The following is a 22,791-nucleotide window of genomic DNA, read 5'->3' as shown; positions in this document are numbered from 1 at the left end:
CCTGAACCTCTAAAACGTGTTTGTGGGGTGGGAGTTATCTGGCATTTTTTTCAGAGAAGCATGGCTGAATGTGCACGTATTTCATAGGAACACTGGACTATCAGAGCAGCTTGCAAAATTAAACCACCTTATGTTGTAGGGGAAGAGTAGTATATTTGTCTCAAGGGATATATAGAAGGGATGAGAAAAAAGATTTTACATTAATGGATGACAAAGTAGATTATATCTAAAAGCCATGAGTAACTATGAAATTTTATATGATTAAGGAATGCATTCAACAAGTGTCTGTTAAGCACTTATTCATACTGGTTAACTTTGTCTAGGAGAGAGAGTGTGAGGAAACTCCTTGTGTTTTATTACTGAGACTGCTTCTCAAATTCAGGTCAGGATCTTCATGTGCTTTTCCTGGTGGCTGGTTAGAGGGGCTCACCCTGATTTTTTCTCCTCTCACAATTGCCTCCACCCACTTCTTTCCTGGATTTTTGTTTTTCCCTGGATTGGCTACAGATCGGCTGCACTTTCCTTAGCTTTCACCTTTCCTCATTGCCCCTATGGTTATTTAAAGACCCTTTTAGAGTTAGAAATTTTACTGCTAGTCCTTACAGAAAAAAATGGAAAAGGGCTAGCAAATGTCAGGTCATTTAAAGATATGGAGTTTTTACAATTATAGTTACCAATTCTAAGATAGTGCTAAGATAGTAACCACTAAAGTTGTAATCGGAGGACAAGATGGGCTCATGTCCTCTTTATGCTGAGCATGAAGCTCACCAAACCTGTTCTCTTCTATGGACTGCTCCTCTATCTCTTCTATCCACCCCACCAAAAAAAATAAATAAACAAAGTCTTTCCTTCCACCACCTGTGAAGATTAATGAAATCAAGAAAAAGCCATAAGAATCTTCCCTGGACTCAAGTGTGTAGTTTGCATTTCTAAGGTCCTCCAGATTGGGTGATATTGTTTTAGAATATACCTGAGATTTGTTTTAATCGGGTATGATAAGGTGACAGACATAGAGACAAACTGACTTTTAAAGAAGAGTTTATTATTTCCAGTTTCCAGGAGGAGGGGCCATGCCACTCAGGGAATTCATGGAAGCACCAGCATCAGGAGGCAGAAAGACAGAAGGGAAAGATTAGGCATGAGACTTTATTGTGATGTCTGGGGGAAGGCAAAGCTGGGCATTGGAACCTTGAGTAAGCAGATTTAGAATTGGCTAGTTTGAATAATTTCGGAGTACTCTGGGCTATAGGGTAGTCTCTAGTTGTCTGCTTTCTTGCCCTGGAGTGATTTAGGGTAGGGGGAATATTATCTTGGTGTGTCAGAGTTAGATAAAGGAGGTGGTTGGGGCTGCGAACTCTGGATTGGTTGGTTTGCATATTAGCTAGCTCTAGAAGGAATTGTGTCTCCAGGATCAGCAAGGCCCTATGATGTCAAAGTGTCATAAAATAAATAAAATAAAATACATGATTAATACACACCCTTTCCCATGTACCTGTGCTTATCATGGAGCTTATTTTTTAGTGGCATTTTCTAATTGAATGATAAAAAAGAATGGTGAAGTGGCTCCCTGCAGTCCAGGAATTTATAGTCTATCTTAGTAGACAAGTTGCACACATGAAGTAGTGACTAGTCATGCAGGGCAGAAGATTATCATGTGCCAGAAAGATCCGCACAGTGCAGGGAGATGGGAGCCTCCTAGACACGTGGAGGGCAGTGGTGAAGAGGACAGGCTTTGGAGTGAGACTGCTGGGTTCATCGGGCTTCATTTATTAGCTATGAAACCTTGGGCAACTCTTTTAGTCTCTATATTTTCATTTCCTCATCTGTAAATGAGTTTAGTAATAAGAGTACCCACTTCATAGAGTTTCTGTGAAGACTGAGTTAATACATCAAAGGTGCTTAGAACAAAACCTAGCACTCAGTATTAAGTAAGTGTTAACTGTTATTAGGGCTGTGGAAGGAAGTTTAGGGGAGTGTATTGGATCGATCTTTACTTTAAAAAGAAGAAAGAGTTGGAAGTATCCCTTCGTTGGTGCAGGGGAGCCTATGGGGTGGTGGCTAGAAACGAGGTTCACAAAGTCAGATATTAGGGGGTTGCTCTGGTAGAATAAGGCTGAAAAACATAGGTTGATAAGAGCTTTGAATGCTAAAGAGTTTGCATTTTTTCTTTAACCATAGAAATTCATTTGAAGCATTATTTATTTATTTATTTATTTTTTAAGCAAGGGCATGACATTGGTGCTTTAGGACTCAGTGGTATGGTTTTGGAGGCAGGAGAAGGTTGGTATGGAGTGTGTAAGTCAGAGTAGGTTAAGTTAGCAGTAATAACAGCTAAAATCTTTGTGTTCTAAAAAAAATAAAGGTATACTTCTTGCTCAGGCTGCATGTTCATCACAGCTCAACTGGGGTTTCTGCTTATTATAATCGTTTGGGGACCCAGGGTGACAAACTAGCCAACATCTCATATTTTGTTTACCTTAAGAGAGGGAAAAGAGCACTCTAGTGGGCCATGCGCCAGCAATTAATACTACTAGGGTTAGAAATGACACACTCCCGTTTACAATTCATTGGCCACAACTAGTCATGCGGCCGGCAGTCACCAATTGCTGTGTTTAAAGGGAGGGACCAGAAATTAATAACTAAAATTACATAATCTTATGGACTGCCCCATTGTATATGTGGACTGTTTTTGATTGTTATCCTGCATAACATCCTATTTATACGGCATAAAAACATTTTGATCACGAACGGACCACATATACAATAGTAGACCCAAGAGATTATAATGGAGCTGAAAAACTCTTATCACCTTGTGACATTGTAGCCATCCTGATGTTGTAGCATAATGCAGCATATGTCTGCGGGGTGACGCTGGTGTAAACAAACCCACTGCACTTCCAGGTTTGTAAAAATATAGCACATACAATTATGTACAGTGCATGATACTTGATAATGCTAATGAATAACTGTTACTGGTTGCTATATTTACTATACAATGTTTTTTATCATTATTTTAGGTGTGCCTTTTCTAATGATATATAAAAAAAGTTTACTATAAAACAGTATGCCTGTGTTTCGCCAGCAGCAGCGTCATTTACCTCATGCTTACCTGTCTCTTGATTCTCTTGTGCTTGATTTAACCTTGCGTAGTTTTATAAAGTTAGTGTACAGTGTTTATAAAGTCTACACCTGAAATTAATATCAAATAATATTAAATGTCAACTCTAATTGGAAATTTTTTTTAAAACATACTATCATCTAAAGAGAAAGAAGGAAAGGAAGAAAGGAAGAAGAGAAGAGAGGAGAGGAGAGGGGAGGGGAGGGGAGAGGAGAGGAGAGGAGAGGAGAGGAGAGGAGAGGAGAGGGAGAAAGAGAGAGCGGGAGGGAGGAGGGATGGAGGGAAGGATGGAAGGAAGGAAAGTCTACAGCAATGCACATTCACTCATCACTCACTCACTCATGCAGAGCAACTTCAAGTCCTGAAAGATTCATTCATGGTAAGCACTCTATACATATAAGTATACCATTTTTTATCTTTTACACCATATTTTAACTATACCTTTTCTTTATTTAGATATGCAAATACCATTGTGTCATAGGGACCGAAGGTATTCAGTACAGTAGTATGCTGTACACGTTTGTAGTCTAGGAGCAATAGGGTACACTATACAGCCTATGTGTGTAGTAGGCTAGGTCTGTGTATATTTGCACAACAACGAAATCATCTAACAAAGGCTTTCTCAGAACATATCCTTGTCATTAAGTGGCACATGACTGTATTCATAAATAGCACTAAAGACTGCTCACCACACAGGAAGACTCCTTTAGAATGCTGTTGATAATAGTTCAGATAGGTGGTCTTAGTTTCTAGATCAGGGTTTTGCCATCAATGTGGGGAAGAGTTGGATGAAAGAAAGAACTTGAAGGGAGAATTTAAAAGTTGATAATTGATTGGGTGGAGTTACAAACGAGATGAATCAAGATGATGCAAAAGTTTTGGACCCAGTGGAAGGTGCTGTTGCCATGACAAATGTGGAGGTTAGTGTATGTTAGGGAATGGTAGGAGACCAATCAGATGCCCTACAGCCTCTAGAGCTGTGCTTCTTTAAGAGTTCTCCACCAACCAGCATGCACCCACAAACTAGTTGGTCTGCAGGAAGATAAGTACTGAGAGAGTTATTATTTAGAAACTTTTATAGTAATTGTTTTCTTTTCCCTTTTCTGTGGTTTGTTTTGATTGTTTATGTTAATTTTAATTTTAAAAATTTGAGGTTGTATTTCATATGTCTTTTTTGTATGATTTATTTGTATTATATTTTACAGAAGTATTGACCTGTAATGGGAAAAATAACTAGCCCTTTAGCTCAGGAAGTTTGAGAAGAATTTCTTTTGAGATAGGTGGCAGGGACTTAAAAGATCAAAGCTGGTGATAAGGAATAGAATGATGAGTTGAGCACCTGAGATGTGAACAAAAGAAAGCCTCGAAGATGTGATGAGAACCCAGGACAGAGTCTTGAATTGCACCTAGTGTTCTGGGGGCATAAATGTAAGGGGAGATGTAGACAGTACAATGTCCCATGAATCATTAAAGGTGGTGGGAGGTTAGTAGTGTCAGATACCTCAGAGAGTCAAGGAAAATAAGGACTGAGGTAAAGCTAGATTTGGCAAGAAGTAAGTCATTGTGAATGTTTAAAGTAAACTTTTAGCAAAGTGGTATGATAAGATGCCAGACTGCAACAGTTTAATAAGAAATGTATGATCATGAAATAGAAGAGGGTGTAAACCACTGATTGGTAAAGTTTAATGGCAAAAGCTATTGGGTCAAACGAGGGAAAGCACATTTTGGGTGTGGAGTGTGTGTGTGTGTGTGTGTGTGTGTGTGTGTGTGTGTAGTTGGAAAACCTGAGCAACTTTAAAGGCTCCTATCAACTGAGAGGTGGGAAAGTAGATGTGAGAAAGAAGGAGATATTTATACTAAGGAGTCAGTATTCCATGGCCAGGAGCAGAATGGGGTACAGATGCCATGGGAGTGAACCTGGAAGTGAGAATGGGGGCTGATTGAAGAGTAATGGTTCAGTAACCCAGATAACTACTGGTCGTAGCAAACTGAGGGCAGTTAGCAGAGGGAAAAGAGAGGAGTTTGCAAATCTCAGGTTCAAACAGGGGAAAATGCAAACTGAAGCATTACTGAGGTCCAGCACTGATGTGGTGGGCATGCTCACTTAAGTGAGCAAGGTCACAGAAGCCCTGGTGAGAGCATTGGTAAAATGGCTTGAACTTGTGACCAAGGTCCAGCCTAGGAAATTTCTTACTCTAGTCAATGCTCAGGAAACATGAGTACTGAATAACAAAGTAATGAGGGAAGGAATAAAATGGGGTTACTTAATCCCCAATCATGGTTAAAAGAAGAAGAATATGGTACAAATGGACTTAAGATAAAATTATTTCATTAAACTTATATACAATATTTAGAAACACACTCATTCCTTAAAAGTATGAAAAGGATATAAGTATGATGTTTTAGGTGCTCTAAATGTAAAATTTAAAATGTGACTCAAAACTCATACCTGTCAAAATGATGTAGACTAGTTTCTAACTTTGGTTCAGCCCCCTTCTAAGTATTAGAATGGGAAGAGAGCTGGGGAGAGATGCAGTCTGTTGTTTGTGCCCCCTCTCTTCTCTGACCTAATTATTCTCCCTTCAGTCTAGAACCCAACCCTCAGGTTTTCCCTCACTTTTGCTGTTGTCTGTGATGGGCCGCTCACCTTCCGCATGACATAAATACAGGTGGTATGTCATGGTTGCTCTGTAGGGTTGCCATGCAAAAGAGCCCATGGGCATAGAGGTTAAGAATACTCTGGAGTTGAACTCTTGGTAATCTTGAGTACTTAGCCTTTCTGAGCATATGTCCTCATTTGTAAAAAAGGGGTAGAAAGAATAAGGATTGCAAGAGATTAGAAGAGTGTCAGCTACATGGTAAGTACTCAAATACCAATGATTTCTTCTAAATTGATTATTTCTAATATATGTTTTCACAGAGTTTTGCTAGTTTTAAGATTTTCATGAATGCATTTTTCTTTTTAAACTGAGAAATCAATTTATTTGCCCCTGGATAACAGAGCTATCGGTATGTGCAAAGTCTTATGCCTTAAGCAACATGACAAAGGCCAAGGGATGGATTAAGGAGTTCCATGAGGACAAAGTCCAAATTGGTAGAGAGGTGTACCCACAACAGGCTGTGCTATGATTGATTAGTTCTTTGTCGTGTTCTTTGATGTGTCTTTAACAGTTTTGACACAGAAAAGTTATTCTCTAGTTTTAAAATTTAGATATTTCATATGAAATCTTTAATTGTTGGTAGTTTCAGGAAACAAATCAGTATTTCTTAAGACACATCTCCGAATGAGGACTCAGACATTGCAGTTCAGCAGGTAAATAGCCTTTCTGCCTCACTGGTCAGCCTCCATGGGCAAGTATGACTTCCTGAAAAAGGAGTAGAAAAACTGAAATCTTTTTCTCTATAACTGTAATGAGGTCTCTCAGGAACCCTTTTCTGATCACTCTGCTGTAATTTAGTTTAAGTGGCACTCTAGAAACTGAAGCAAGTTCTACTTTGCAAGGAAGTAACAATCAAAGGGATAAATTCTTCTCTCTTTGAAAATAGAGTGAAATCACTTCCAATCTGGTCTTTGCAACCCAATGCTTGCTGATAATGGGAGCATAAACACATTAGGCACCAAAGAGGAATGGCATCTGGATGCTGAGATGTGATGAGAATAGCCAGAATAAACACAGCGGCCATCAGGGAAGCTGAATTCCATCCTATCACATCATGTTGAAGCATAATTCAGCATATGACTATGTGATACTGATGTGAGTAAAATCAGTTTTTGTTTGCAGTGTTCACATTTAGACCTCCCCCATCCCCTTGACTGGGTATAAATCAAGCCACAGCTGACAGTGATTTGCTTTCTTTATCAGGGAAAAGGTCTTTGACTCTGATTGTGACTTGGCTTTACTGCGTTGATCTTCATTTCAAGTGCTTTTTATGATTCCCACAGCAACATTAACTCCAGTTGTTGGGTTTTTTTTTTTTTTTTGCATATATATATCACAATTGGGTCTTTCATTACATGATCACAAATTATATGCAGTCACTCGTGTATGCTTCATGAAAGCAGTAAAATTAAAGAAATGAGAGACTATTTAAAACTTGAGACCAGAACACAGTTTATCTTATTTACAGTTTGGCTTAAAGATTGGTATTTAAGTTAATATCATACCACATGTGGTAATCCTGCAAAGTGCTACATATTTTTATTTATAGTTAAGGGACTAAAGCAAAATCCCCTTTTCATTATGTTATCTTGCATTATTTACTCAGTGATAAATGACATTGCCTTGTGGGTATGAGTTTTGCAATGAAAGAGTCTATTGTAGCATATATTTATGTGGGGGGAGGGGATTGTTAGAGTTATGGTTCCAGAGGGGTTTTAAACTCTAAATATCCTGGTACTTGTTCAGTTAAAACATATAGCTTAATGTTGTTTTAGCACTGCATTTTTACTCGAAGTAAAAGAAAAATAAATAGGAATGAACAAAGATAGGAAGCTTAAAGTTAAAATGCTAGAAACTAAATGAAATGACTGAAGGCATATATGCTAAACTCAAGAGATTAAAATCGTACCAGAGATAATGTGATCTTTTGATTGGCTTGTTTTTGCTGCTTAAAAATAACTTCAACTTTCAAAGTTTATTAACTGTTTAAGGGTACCAGTGAAAAATTTCTATCAGATTGAGGAGATATGAATATGAGGAGCTCAAAGAAAAGTTCTGAGGGACTGGAGCGTTTAATAGCTGCTCAAACCTTTGAGTAGAAAATCAGTTCCATGCTATGCCAGTTTGTTCAATATTCATAAGACTTTCTACTGAAGAAAGAGCTAGATATTTTAGAGAGAAGGTTAATCTTTTAGAATATATTCATTTAGAAATAGAAAGAAAAAATAGATGAACAACTAAGAAGACATATCAATTTCGAATAAAGTAGAAATTAGTTCAGCCTATATTCATTCAGAATTTTGGATAATTTAACAAGAAATGTGCTGCCATTTTGCTGAGTATAAAAATAAGGACTTCCTAACAAGTTAATAAAATAAGATTTTGGGACTAATATATTTGAGGCAAATGTGATCCTTTAATTTATTCAGCACTTAAAAGATATCATACCACTGTTTTTTGGGCCTCCATTATTTCTGATGAATGGTCAAGTGTCGCTGTGAGGAGAAGCCATCTGTCATTTGTGTCATTGTCACCCTGCATGTACTTTCATTTTGTTCTGCCTGCTTTCAAGATAATTTTTCTTTGTTTTGTAATCAGTTTGATTATGGTGTGCATAGGTGAGATTTCCTTTGCATTCATCCAGCTTGAGTTCAGATTCTTGAAGCTTTAGATATATCTCTCACCAAATTTGGGAAATTTTAACTATTTTAAAATAAGTGGGTTTTGGGAATACTTTTACATTTACCAAAGAAGGTAGAAGGATAGTATAGAGTTCCCACATACTTATCACCCAAATTCCCCTATCATTAACATCTTAAACTACAAAAGTAACGTTGCTACAAAGCCATTAACTATAGGTTTTCCATTAATGGTCTTTCTTTTTTTTTTCTGTTTTAGGAATCCAGTCAAAGATAGTACTTTACATTTAATACTCATATCCCTGAGTCTCCTCCAATCTGTAACAGTTTTTTAGAATTTATTTGCTTTTTATGGCCACGACACTTTTGAAGAGTATGGTCAAGTATTTTTTAGAATGTCACTTGATGTGGGTTTGTCTGACATATTCTCATGCTTAGACTGAGATTATGGATTTGGGGAAGAATACTATAGAGTCAAAGTGCCTGTCTCATCAAATCATATTGAATGATATTGATATGACTTACTAATGGTGATAGTAACCTTAACGATATGATTAACCTTACGTCTGCCACAAGGTCTACTGTAAACTTGATATTTTCCTTTTTCATTCTCTGTTCTTTGGAAGCAAGTCACTAAGTATGGCTCATAATCACAGGAAGAGAAATTTCCCTCTAACTCTTGAAAGAGGTCGTATCTATATAATTTGGAATTCTTCCGTAAGAAAGATGTATTCCCTAACCCCCATTTATTTTATTTATATATTCAATCATTTGTTTATATCAGAATAGAGTCATGGATATTTATTTCATTCTTTAGATTCTAATTTAATACTTTCGTTATTTATTCTCTTTAATTGTTCCAGCTTTGGTCATTGGAAGCTCTTTAACGTTTTTTCCTGGGTCCTTTTGAGATACCCCTACTCTTTTTCTGTAATGATTCCTCCCTCCTCCGCCTCCTCTTCCACTGCCTCACCCTTCCCCTTTGGAGGCCTATCTGATGCTCCAGGCCTGTCTTGTATTTTTCCTGCCCCTTCTCCAAAGAGGCCTGGTTCCTTTTACTGGAAAATGGTGTTTAGAAACTATAGTCTGAGTGCTGGCTGTTCACAGTGTTCATTTTTTTAAAGTATTTTTTGCATGGCATTCTCTTTTACCTCTCTTTCCTGGACTTTAATTATGTATGTTAAACCTTTTGATTTTGGTTTGAAAGTACCTGAAGCTCCATTCATTCTTTTCGACATTTTTTTTCTCTCTGTTCTTCACATTTTATCATTTCTACATAAATATTTTCAAGTTCACTTACTCTTTCTTCTGTAATCTCTAATCTGTTATGAAACCCCATTCAGTGAAGTTTTAATTTCAGATACAGTATTCTTCAGTTCTAGAATTTCCTTTTTTAAAAAACACTAGTATCTGTTTCTCTGCTGAGTTTTCCTTTTAGTTCATTTATATTACAGCATTTATGCCCTTAACTATAATACTAATAACTGCTTTAAAGCCTTCGTCTGCTAATTCTAATGTTTAGATATACTCAAGTCAGCTTTATTGATTGCTTTGATTTTGAATATGGGTCATATTTTCTTGCTTTCTTTAATGTCTAATAATTTTGAATTTTATCTTAGATGTTGTGATTGATACTTTATAGAAACTATGATTTCCTTGTGTTCTTCAGAAGAGTATTACTGTTTTGTATTAACAAGGAGTTAATTGCCTGAACTAAAATGTTCAACTTTGCCTACCCTGCAGCGAGCAGCAGCAGACATCTCAGTTTAGTTGAGCTCATTTAGCCATGAATGGACTGTTTGGTCTGTCCTGTACTTTCATGGTTCAGTTAGAGAATTGGATGGTTTATATGCACAATATGAAGTTCTTGCCTTTTCTGAAGTTTTCCTTCTTTACAGCTACTGTCAGTCTTGAACTCTGTTTTCTTATTCTTTGGCTAGTAAGGCTGCAGATTTTAATTTGAATTTTAGCTGCTTGGCATAGCACCAGTTAGGGCCTACATTCAGATGAAAAACTGTAAAACAGGAAACTCAGTGCCATTTCCTTCTCAAAAGTGTCTACTCCCTGCAGTTTCTAACAATTTTTGCTCACTCTCTTGTGCTTTCACATTTTTTCATTGTTATCCAGAGATTATAAATGTTATCAGTGGGAGGGTTGGTCTTATATAAGCTATTACATGATTACCAAACGTGTGCTCCCCTTCATTTAAGGGGAAGGGCGATATTAATTTAAAAAAAAAACAAACATATAAATGTAAAACTAATGCTGTTGTGTTATGAAGAAGTACATAGTGCTACGAGATCTATTAAGAGGGGAATTTGACTTAGTGAGGTCAGGAAAATTTTCCATGAGGACATGGTGAGGCGAGGGAGAGAATAAATAGGAAAAGAAAGAGTAGAAGAGGATTCCACATATTTTTGAATGAATGAATAATATAATCCAGCTTTCTGTGCATCTTGGTTTCTTTCTTGGCACATATTCTTATGCTTTCAATCTTTAATCTTTTCTCTAGGTTTCCGTGATGATGAAAGGGAATCTATAGCTTTGTTGCCTATGATGTTATACAATTAAGTATGTCCTGAATGGAAACTTCTGGAGCCAAAGGACTTGTGGGTATGGACCATTTAAGTGGTATAGTGGAGTCTTTGGGCTTCTGGTCAATATGATCAACTTAGTTGTAAGGAAATTCCACCCCTCCCTTCAAGTATTTATGAATGCTGTATAAAATTATAACTATAACTATATATGTATATATAAGCACACATGCACACTCTTATATACATACACCAATTCAAAGCAAGAAAGAGTTACCCTAGTTGACTCAGATAGAGAGGGAATGTAAAGTCAGTATGATGGACAAGAGCCTAAACTGATAGGCTTTCACAGAGGAATAGGTGTAGGATTTAATAGCTGGAGGGGAAGGGGTACCTAGCCACGGACCCAGTACATGTAGAGAACTGAAACTGAGTTAAATACATCAAGCCAGAAGCTATGAGGGAGCATTCCCTATGTTAAATGGAGAAAGAAAATTCCATTACACTGTCCCAACAGAGGCAATAAAATTTGCTTTCTACTCAGGGCTATACATGGAAAGAATACCTGAGACCTCAGACTGAAGGAGCACACTGAATCTTGAGCTGGTCAAATAAGAATAAATCCACATTTAGACATATTGAGTGAAACTATAGAATGTCAAAGATAATGAAAAATATAAAATTTACCAGGGGGAAAAAAGAGATACATATCAAGAAATGCAGATTAGTACCAACCTCTTATCAGCAAAAAGAGATATCAGAAGTAACATATTCAAAGTGCTAAATAAAAATAACTGTCATCTTTTAAGTCTACATTTACTTAAGTGATCATTCAGTAGTGAGGATGTAATAAAGACATTTTCAAACGTGTAAGTATTGAAAAAGTTTACTACTCATAAACTTCTCCCAAAAGAGTTACTAAAGATGCACTTAAGTAAAAAGGAAATTGTGGCAGATCATGTTTTCCAAAAATGGCCATAACAATATCTACCCTCTCACATGCTGTTTTCCAATGTGACTTGGCTACTCCCCATCAAAAGGAGTTGAATTCTCTCTCCTTGCATCTGGACTGGCCATGCGACTCTCTTTTGAAACCAGCAGAGTGTGATAGGAGTGATATCATATTGACTTTCAGTTGTAGGTCAGAAAAAGCCATTCAGCTTTCGACTGATTGTTTAGGACACTTGCTCTGAGCTGCCAGTTGCCCTATAAGATGTTCAGCTCTTCTGAGACTTCCATACTAGAGAGGCTTTGTGTAGCTACTCTGGTCATCAGAAAAGTCTGTCGTCCTACTGAATACCATGGAGTGCCATCGTCAAATTCATAAGATGCAGAAGAATTGCCCAGCTAAGAGCAACACAAATTCCTGACCCACAGAATATAATTAAATGGTTGCTGTCTGAAGCCACAAAGTTTTGGGTTAACTTGTCATGTAGCAATAGTAACTGGAACAAAACTGAACCCTGAAGAAGAGTGTGGATTATATCAACCAGTCATGAGTAAGAAAGCTGGTGAATAAATACAAATAAGTATTGACTTTTTTCTAGTTGAATGAGGGTTGTTAAAAACAATGTGATGCTAAGATTTTAGCCACAATAATACGGAAGCTGGTACGGGTGCGGGGGAAGAGGAGAAAAAGATGATAAAACTTTTGTAGGGTCTTTTTATTGTATTGTTCAGAAGGTTACTAGAGATTGACTTTAAATAGGCATATTAAAGAAATAGATGTATCACATGAAATAGTAGAGGAAAAATGAATTCTCAGAGCAGAAAATAAAAGCTAAAAAACAAAATTGTGGTAGATAGAAAATGCAAAATAAGTTGGCTGAGATAAGAGCTCTTACAACAGTAATCATGATAAATGTAAATAAATTTCAGTTATTAAAAATGATAATTATATATTTTTAAATGCAGCCAATGTTGCTTTAAAAAGATACCCAGGGAAAACAACTCAGAGTGGTTAAAAATAAAAACAGAGGGATAAAAATGATATCAAGAAAAAACAAATCAAAAGAAAGCAGGTATGGCAATTTTAATATCAGAAAAAATAGAATTTCTGAGTGTTTTATTCAGAAAACATCTATACATGTGCACTAGGAGACGTGAACAAGGATATTCAATGCAGCAGTTTTTGTAATAATGAAAAAAATTTTTAAATGCCAATTTATTTTTTCATTTTATATAGATAGATAGATAGATAGATAGATAGATAGATAGATAGATATAATTTTTTAAACATTTTATTTTCCCCTGCCCCCTTTTCCCTCCTCCCTTCTGGTAGCCACTAGTCCATTGTCCATGTCTATGAGTCTCTGTTTGTTTGTTCTGTTTATTTGTTGCTTTTATGGTTATATTGCACATATGTGATACCATGTGATTTTCAACTTTTCTGTCTGGCTTATTTAGCTTAGAATGATTATTTCAAGGTCCATCCAGGTTGTCGCAAAGGGCAGTATTTCTTCTCTTCTTATGGCTGAGTAATATTCCATTGTATATATATACCACAGCTTCTACAGCCAATCATCTATCGTAGGACACTTCAGTTGCTTCCATGTCCTGGCCACTGTGAAAAATGCTGCTATGAACATTGGTGTGCAACTATCTTTTCACATATGAGTTTTCAAGTCTTTGGGGTAAATACCCACTAGAGGAGGGATTGCTGAATCATATGGTAGATCAATTCTTAGTTTGTTGAGGAACCTCCATACTGTTTTCCATAGTGGCTGTACCAATTTGCAGTCCCACCAGGGCTATATGAGGGTTCCCATTTCTCCACATCCTCTCTGACATTTGTTATTACTTGTCCTGTGGATTATAGCCATTCTAACAGGTATGAGATGGTATCTCATTGTGGTTTTGATTTGCATTTCTCTAATAGCTAGCGACGTTGAACATATTTTTATATATTCGTTGGCCATTTGTATGTCCTCTAGAGAGAAATATCTGTTCAGGCCCTCTGTCCATTTTTTGATTGGATCGTTTGTTTTTTTGTTATTGTTGTTATTGAGTCATATGAGTTCTTTGTGTATTTTGGAAATTAGACCCTTATCGGAGGCATTGCTTGCAAATATATTTTCCCATTCGGATGATTGTCTCTTTACCTCGTTGATGGTTTCTTTTGTTGAGCAGAAGCTTTTTAGTTTGATGTAGTCCAATTCATTTATTTTTGTTTTTACTTCCCTTGCCTTTGAGGTCAAATTCATAAAATCCAGGTCCCTGAGTTTAGTTCCTCTGTTTTCTTCTATGCATTTAATTGTTTCAGATTTTATATTCAGGCCGTTAATCTATTTTGCGTTAATTTTGATGTGTGGTGATAGACAGTAGTCTAGTTTCATTGTTTTGCAGGTGGCCTTCCAATTTTCCCAGCATGATTTTCTTAAAGAGGCTTTCCTTTCTCCAGTGTATGTTTTTGGATTTTTTGTCGAAAATTATTGCTCATATAATTATGGGTTTACTTCTGGACTCTCTATTCTGTTCCACTGGGCCATGTGTCTGTTTTCCTGTCAATACCATGCCATTTTGATTACTGTCGCTTTGTAGTATAATTTGAAGTCGGGCAGAGTGATGCCTCCAGCCTCGTTCTTTTTTGTCAGGATGTCTTTGGCAATTCGGGGTCTTTTGTGCTTTCATACAGATCTGATGATTTTTTGTTCTATTTCTTTAAAAAATGCTGATGAGATTTTGATGGGGATTGCATTAAATCTGTACAATGCTTTACGTAATAAGGTCATTTTAACTATGTTGATTCTTCCATTCCAAGAACATGGAATATCTTTTCATTTCCTTATGTCTTCTTTGATTTCTTTTAATAGAGCCTTATAGGTTTCATTACATAGATCCTTTACTTGTTTTGTTAGATATATTCCTAAGCATTGTATTATTTTCATTGCAATTGCAATAGGGATTATTTTTTCCACTTCTTTTTCTGACATTTCGTTGTTAGAGTATAGGAATGCTATGGATTTCTGAACATTGATTTTGTATCCAGAGACTTTACTATATTTGCTTATTGTCTCTAGTAGTGTTCTTGTGGAGTCTTTAGGGTTTTCTGTAGAGAGAATCATGTCATCTGCAAATAGTGACAGTTTGACTTCGTTGTTTCCTATTTGGATGCCTTTTATATCTTTCTCATGTCTGATTGCACTCGCTACGACCTCCAATGTTATATTGAATAAGAGTGGTGATAGTGGACAGCCTTGCCTTGTTCTTGTTCTTAGAGGGAAGGTTTTTAGTTTTTCACCAGTAAGTACGTTGGCTGAGGGCTTGTCATTTATGGCCTTTATTGTAATAATGAACATTTTTTAAAAAAATTTAAATATAAGTAAGGATATTATTAAAGAGTTTGCTTAACTTGTTTTGGTCATCAGTTCGAATGGAGACCGCAGCTGAGATATAAAAGAAGGCTGAGATTCAGAAGGACAGCAACAGAAGAATGAGGAAAGATTAAGAAGAAAGATGTATCATTAGAGACCAAAGCTAAGATCTTCCACACACTTGTATTCCCAATTACTATGTACGGATATGAAAGTTGGGGAGTGAAGATGGCTGATAGGCAAAAGAATAGATTCATTTGAAATGTGATCTTGGAAGAGAGTCCTGGACTGCTAGAAAGATGAACAAGTGGATCCTAGAGCAAATCAATCCTCAAACATCACTAGAGGCAAAAATGACAAAACTGAAGTTGTCCGACGTCAGGCACACATGAGAAGGTAGCCTTTTTTGGAAAAGAAAATAATGCTGGGAAAAATAGAATGCAGAAGGAAAAGAAGAAGACCGTATATGAGATAGATTAACTCCATAAAATAAATTATAAGTCTACAGGAGCTGAGCAGGACTGCTGAGGACAGGACATTATAGATATGACTCATTCATAGGGTCACCAGGAGTCAGAGCCTACTCAACAGCATGTAACACACATGAGGAAATAATTAGACAAATTGTGGAATATTCATATAGGGACACTAAATGGCAGTTAAAAGAAACAAACTACATCTATGTGCATCTACATGGTTATATTTCAAAACCATTGAGTAAAAAAATAGGTTACAGAATATATGTCAGTGTGTCATTTCTAAACAAAATACATTTGCATTTCTAAGATTCTAATTCTGAAATTAGTTTCTCAAATTTCACAGCAGTGAGCAGTGTTCCTATATGCATATGAGTGTCTGAGGAACTGTGCCCAGAAACAGTATACTTCAGCAATAAACTGGTTGTCATTAAGAGTGATTACTGTATCCTAAAGAATGAACAGTCTTGGAAGAGCAGAAAACTGTCTTCCTCTGAACACGTAATCTGTAGAAGTAAATATTTTGTAACTACTCACAGTGTGCTCAACACTATATAATATGTGTTTATGCAAAATTTTCTCCTCCTGAGTTGCTTTCAAGAAAAGAGATGTGGCATAAAGAGGTACAGGTATATGTCCTGAGAAGAAAAATTAAGCAGTGTTTGTAAAAGGATGTTTGTTAAGTAATAACTTTATACTAGAACCTTGCAAGCTAGAATCTCTATTCTGTAAATAACTAGATATTGAAATCACAAATGCCCTCAGATGTCAATTCCATATATATTTGTTGAGAACCGGCTATATACAGGGTACTGTGCTTAACATGGTCATGAACGCAAAGATGAATCAGGAGTTCCAAGTTGTTTATAGACCAGAAGAAGATGGTGGTAACTATAAAATAAGGCAGGATAAGTTAAGGGCTCTGAGAGTGATACATACAGCTTTGTAGCTTGAAAGGAGAATGGAATTGTTTTCTTTGGAGGGACCCAGAATGGCTCTCCAGAGGCTATTTTACACATTTGTCAATGTGTGCATTTGTTTGGGTGATTGAAAGTAGTAGAGCAGTTTTTCTCTGTGATATAGCTCTGTTTTTGATCCTTTTCCTATTCCCTCCCCTTCTTAAGAAAAATATTGCCATATATTAAACCTTTTGAAGCTGTTAATGGTGTTGCTGAGACAATCATTTAAGCATTTAAAATACCACATTTTAGAAGCATAGTGGTTAGCCACTGGAAACTAACCATTGGATTTGATAAAGGGGAGGAATTTTATGTTATGGCTATGACAGAGACTGGAAAAATGCTTTAGTGAGACAGGTTGGCATTTTAAATTGGAACACAATAATAGCTAAAAGTGCTGAAGTCAACAGACTGCTTAGGAATATGGTTACTATTTGCTGAGAAAGGCCTTTCAAGGTAACCACCTACCCATGTTTGCAACCGCACTGAGTTTGATTCTTCCCTAAACCTGGGACTGTGACCCCTGATTGATGTTTGTGAGAGTTGTGGACTCACAGAAAAGGGAGATTGAGGTCACCAACGAATCTAAGGCAAGTACAAAGTCAGTGTAATAAGCAACAGGTTATGATAGACTTGCATATTAAATGTAGCTTAGGTTGGAAACCATGCAGAAGTGATGGTGACCTTCTAATCTTCTGAGGCTGTCTTAAAAATTTTTATTTTTACCCCAAAGCCATTACAGTATAAGTCAATTCTAGTTCACACACCTTAAAGATAAATAAGGTAGAATAGGGATACAAAGACAGTCTTAAGAGGTGATATTTGTATTTGATTTATGACTTGGACTATATGAAGGAAATGGCCATGAGAGCTGGAGAGGATGAGAATTCTACGGGCATCAACAAGTGGAAAAGCAGAAATGGATGACCTTGGGCAAATTAAATTGCTTTACCTCTCGGGGCCTCCTTGTCTTCATTTATAAAATTAGAGAGTTGGACTAAGTGATCTGCCCTAAGGAATTTTCAGCTCCAAAGTTCAGTGAAATAAGGACTAATTAAAATGGGCAACAGGGCCAAAGTCAAATATAGTTTTGCTTATTGTTTTATTGAGATATAATTGACATAATATTGTATTAGTTTAAGATGTACAGCATAATGCTTTGATTGTGTGGGTGTGTGTATCAATATTTGTTTTTAAAGATGACGGCCCTAGGGTAGCTGAAACATTGGGAAAATGATGGAGACATGGAAAGGGAAAAAATGTTGGCAAGAGAAAAAATGTCAGATGAAACATGATTCCAAATTAGTGGGACAGGATGGTGTTAGGGGGAACATTCTTTCCCATTTCTGATGGTTCTATTTTCATTTTCTTATTTACTGTACCATTCCAATCACTTTACTTCTACCCTCAGGGAGGTAGAGTGACTTATTCTGATAAATTTGAGAAGAAGAAACTGGGCATGCTCTGCTCAGCTCAGTGTCTCCCTTTTGTTTCTGGATAGTAATCCTGACCACAGAGAGCTGTTCTCCTTACTTCTCTAGGCCCTATGTCTTACCTGGGGAGGGTACTTCCTCTTTTGGGAGCTTTGACCTGAGCTAGCATTTGCCTGTGACCCAATGGGTAAATCTGTTGAATTTGGGCATTCAGTTTCTAGGTACCTTTGGCTCTCCCACTAAACCATGTTCTCCAGTTTAGTCTTCATTAGTAATAATGGTGATATTTTGTTTTGTTTTGTTTTGTTTTGCCTGCCATACCCTCATCTTATTTCTCAGTATGTTTAGAATTTGAATGGGCAAGAAAAGTGCTGTTTATTTGGCCCTCTCAGACCCTAAAAGCTGGGATTCAAGGGGAAGGGAACTAGCTTTAGCAAGAAGGGATCTTGTTCCCTCTGAATCAGTCTGAATCAGGAAAACATAATAATTGTGAAGAACTAGAGATACTTGAGGTGTGATGGAGCTTCAGAGATTCAAAATCAACTCAGTAAAGTAGGAGGCCAAATAATTCACCGAGAATGATTCAGCAGGCATGGAATTGGAAAGTGAAAAGAAGAAAAGATTTAGCTTTGCAACTATGGGGAGTATACTCAAGAATCCACTGAAAAGGACCGGAGGATTGCCAGCGAGTGTGACAGACAAGGTGATGTTAACAGGCTTGGATGAGTAGAGTTGTAAGGCAGCCTCATCATTCTCTGCCACCAGGGACAAAAGTGGTGAAAACTCATGAATAGAATATATTTTATTCTTAAGCTATATTAATTTTCACAAATGAATAAATCTATTAGGGTTAGACAATGAATGGTTATATCAATACTATTACAGATGCTAAACTATACTTCTTCAAATATAGTTTAGACATGTGCTTGCTTCGGCAAGTAGACCATTTACTAAAAATTGGAACAATACAAAGAAGATAGTTTAGACAGTCACTAAGTTACCCCTTATCTCAGTTGATTTAGATTTCCATGTGTGTGTGTGCACATGCGCAGAGGTATTTTTTTTTATTAAATAATTTTTTTTAAAAGAGCCTAATCAACAAATACAGCATAGTAGCAGCCACAAATACCAGCAAGGTAAATTTTTAATGTCCATTGTTTCTCATTACATAGCTACAGTCAATCACTTTATTGAAGGTTATTCTTTATGTGACAAATTCAATCCCTCTCCTGCAGAAAAGAAAATACCCTGGCTTATTTCCTTTGCCCATTAACCTTTGTAGGACCAAAGGGAGTACCACCTTCTCCATAAAGTAATTTCAAACTATTCTTTGCGTCTCTGATTTCTCTCAATTCCTATTACTCTTAAAAGTCAAAGTATACATTACTACATACAGTTCAGTAGAAGGAGGAAGAATAGGGAGCAGAGAAGGATTTGGGGAAGTGATTGCATTTCAACTGGGTGTTGAAGGAAAACAGAATTTGGCAGGTGGGTATGAGAGGCAGGAGGCAGGAGCACTCCAGGTATAGCACATTGCTTAATCCAGAAAGCAAGGAGATGTGGTGTCTTCAGGGAGCAGTGTGTTGAGCAGGCCCTTGGCTAGAGGACAAGGATGCAAAGGGAATGTAGTCTCCAGTGACTGGGAAAATAGCATGAAAACAGATTATAAAGGCTGTAGAAAGTCAGATTTCTTTTTTTTTTTTTAAGGCTAGGTGAGATTTTGATGAGGTAATAGCCTGTGGAGAAGTAGAAAATGGAAATTCAATGGACTTGATTACTGGAATGAGATTCTAGAAGGAAGGGAAGTAAGAGTCTAGTAGACATGCAGATAAAGTCAGAAGGGAAGCCTGGAAGAGTCAAACAATAAAAAGGGAGGGCTCAGTTTTACTTGAAAAGTCAAGCAAGTACTCTTTCTAGCTGATAAAAGAATGCCTCCTAATATTTATAAATATAAAAATTGTTTTAAATTTATCTACTCTGCTGGAGTTTTTATTTCTTTTTCATTTTTGGTAAAAGAATAATAAAAGAACAGCGTATGGTGAAAGAAATTAGGTACACAACAGGAACTGAGATAACTTCAAATGATTTTTCTTTTAGCTGGATTGCTATTATAAAATAAGAATACATTTTGATTCAGAACTTTTATGAAGAACTTGAGCATTTTATTACAACATCTGTTTCTACATTTTAATTTCTTTCTTTCCTTTTTTATAGGTATTTGCATACTTTTTTTTTTTTCAAATGAGAAGACCTTTTTGTTTGCCACAAGAAGGCTATTATCCAGAATGTTAATGGGTTTTCAGCTATTAAGATGTAATGATATACCTTGAGTATTTAACTATAAATTTGAAAAATCTCCATGAACAATCTCAAAGGAATACTTAGAATGCACTCCTGGTAAATTGGCTCGTTTTCCTGTAATTTACTGGAAGTACTGATATGAGAGTAGTCCTAATGTGAAAAGTACATTAATCCCTGGAGTTACATTGTATGTATTAAATTATAACTCTCAAAGAATAAAAGGTATGAGAACGTTTAGCCTTCATTCACATTCGTTACTTAGATTAACAGTAGAGAAACAATCACTTATCTTTGATGCATAAAATTAGAAGTGATACATTTAATATCTTTTAAAACAAGAGGTTCAGTGATGCTCAGTTATGCTTTTACATAACAATTGCTCTTTCCCAAAACAGGGACTGTTCTAGTTAGGAGAAAAATTCTTCTGGCTTTGTGGAGGCCCTTTTTATTTCTTTGGTAATGGAAATATTTTTAGAAACCCATAATGAAGCTTTCTTTGATGTCAGTCACAAAGATTAGTCTGCCTTCTAGCCTTGAGCTCCTAACACATTGGGAGATCATTTAAGAAAGTAGTCAATTGTAGGAGCAGCAGTCGCAGGAGCATTTTAGGGTCTTACTTGGAATTTTGTCTAATTGTGTTTTTCTTCTTTGCCAGGGGACCAAAAGTTGTGGAACCGTAATTTGTGACATCAGGTTTTTTTTTGGTAAGCAGCCATTTATAATTCTGGATGATTAAGGTAGATAGGAAGCCCCTCCTGAGAGTTTAACAAAGCTCTCAACAACCTACACCATGGACATAAATCTGGACCCTTCTCGAGATGACCTGCCCCTCATGGCCAACACCAGCCACATACTTGTGAAGCACTATGTACTGGATTTAGATGTGGATTTTGAAAGTCAAATCATTGAAGGCACCATAGTGCTTTTCTTTGATTCTGGAAACAAATTCAGGAAAAAGAGTAGTTCCACGGAGGAAACCTGCCGATCAGAATCAAATGAAGCCTGCAAATTTAGGATGCTGGAACCATGCCATATTTCTGTGACAGATACAAGGACCTCCTCATCTAAAATGGGATACAATGATTTTACAGTCTGTGGTAAAGGTGAAAAAGATACTTCAGGTAAAGATGGTAACCATGACAACTGGGAACTGGCTTCTGAGATTTCTAGCTCAAAGTACTGCTGTGACACAGGGAATCATGGGAGTGAAGATTTTTTGCTAGTGTTGGACTGCTGTGATTTATCTGTATTAAAGGTTGAGGAGGTGGATGTTGCTACTGTGCCAGGTATTGAAAAATTTACAAGGTCTCCCAAGCTCACAGTTGTTTCTGAGCTCAGGAATCAGATTGTGCATGAACTTGTGACTCTGCCTGCAGATCGTTGGAGGGAGCAGTTAGACTGTTATGCTCGCTGCAGCCAGGCTCCTGGCTGTGGGGAACTCCTGTTTGACACTGACACTTGGAGCTTACAGATCAGAAAGACAGGGGCTCAGACAGCTCCTGACTTTCCTCACGCCATAAGGATACAGTACAGAACCAAACCCCAGGGGCGATCAGTTACATGGACCTCAGACCAGAGTGGCAGGTAGGTTATCGGGCACTCTGCAGCCCCCTGCCTGTTGATCTTACACACTGGGAGATGAGTCTTTGCAGGAATGCTCTTGGACAGGCGACCAAGTCTGCAAAGATGCTCCTCTTTTATTCTGTGGCATTACCCATCCAGCCTCAAATTCTTAGACCCTCAGTAAAGCAGGTAAATTCCCAGGTATGCTCAATTCTTAATAGGATTACGTCCCTTAAGTCAGGATAAAAAGATTGCTGTGTTAAGCCCCTGCATTTCTGAGTTAGGAGATTGAAAGGCAGACTGTATGATTAAATCCCGATCTAGCTCTAGGTTAAGATCTCTGCTGGTGACGTCCAGTGCTGTAGATGGGAGTGATATGTATCTCTCAGCGGATACTTTCTCAAAGTTTCTTCGCATTTCCACCAAGAGAGTAGACTGCTGCCAAGCTGAGCTGGTTTGAAGCCTGGCAAAGTGCTTCCAAGTAAAGCCAGCTCTGCTTTGTGACTTTCTTATTGTTCCTGTCTTTTGGCAGCTGTGTCTCCCTGGACTTTGTCAGTTGTCATATAATGTGAACCCCCAGAGTCTTCAAAAGATCTGTTTCTGAGGAGTGTGACAGTTCTGCTGATAGTGCATACTTGTTCTTTGGCCATGATTCTCAGTATTGATACAAGGGAGACTCCTGGTTTTTAGTGTGGGGAGAGGGAACTGAGGAGGCATCGAGTTTCAGGGGATGTATTTGGGCAGCCACTTGTTGTTTTCTTCTTGCCTTTTTTCCAATGGTTCAGATTTTTTTAG

At 37.2% G+C, this 22,791-nt stretch overlaps 1 protein-coding gene across 11 annotated transcripts in view; it reads left to right on the top strand.

Moving 5' to 3' along the window:
• Window positions 1-3,402: 3,402 nt before the first annotated feature.
• Window positions 3,403-22,791, top strand: part of AOPEP (aminopeptidase O (putative)) — a 311,009-nt gene continuing 291,620 nt past the window's right edge. For 3 of the 11 annotated variants that reach the window (XM_036239161.1, XM_036239162.1, XM_036239164.1), the window contains exons 1-2: window positions 3,403-11,030; window positions 20,347-22,017. In XM_036239161.1, the coding sequence (XP_036095054.1) occupies window positions 21,224-22,017 (794 nt within the window). In that variant the 5' untranslated portion in view covers window positions 3,403-11,030; window positions 20,347-21,223. The remainder of the gene's footprint in view (window positions 11,031-20,346; window positions 22,018-22,791) is intronic. The other 8 variants (XM_036239159.1, XM_036239160.1, XM_036239158.1 and 5 more) reach the window with 7 other exon arrangements.

Source organism: Rousettus aegyptiacus, unplaced genomic scaffold (assembly GCF_014176215.1).
Source record: "Rousettus aegyptiacus isolate mRouAeg1 unplaced genomic scaffold, mRouAeg1.p scaffold_m13_p_3, whole genome shotgun sequence".
Taxonomy (NCBI): domain Eukaryota; kingdom Metazoa; phylum Chordata; class Mammalia; order Chiroptera; family Pteropodidae; genus Rousettus; species Rousettus aegyptiacus.
This window is presented reverse-complemented; position numbering and strand designations above follow the sequence as displayed.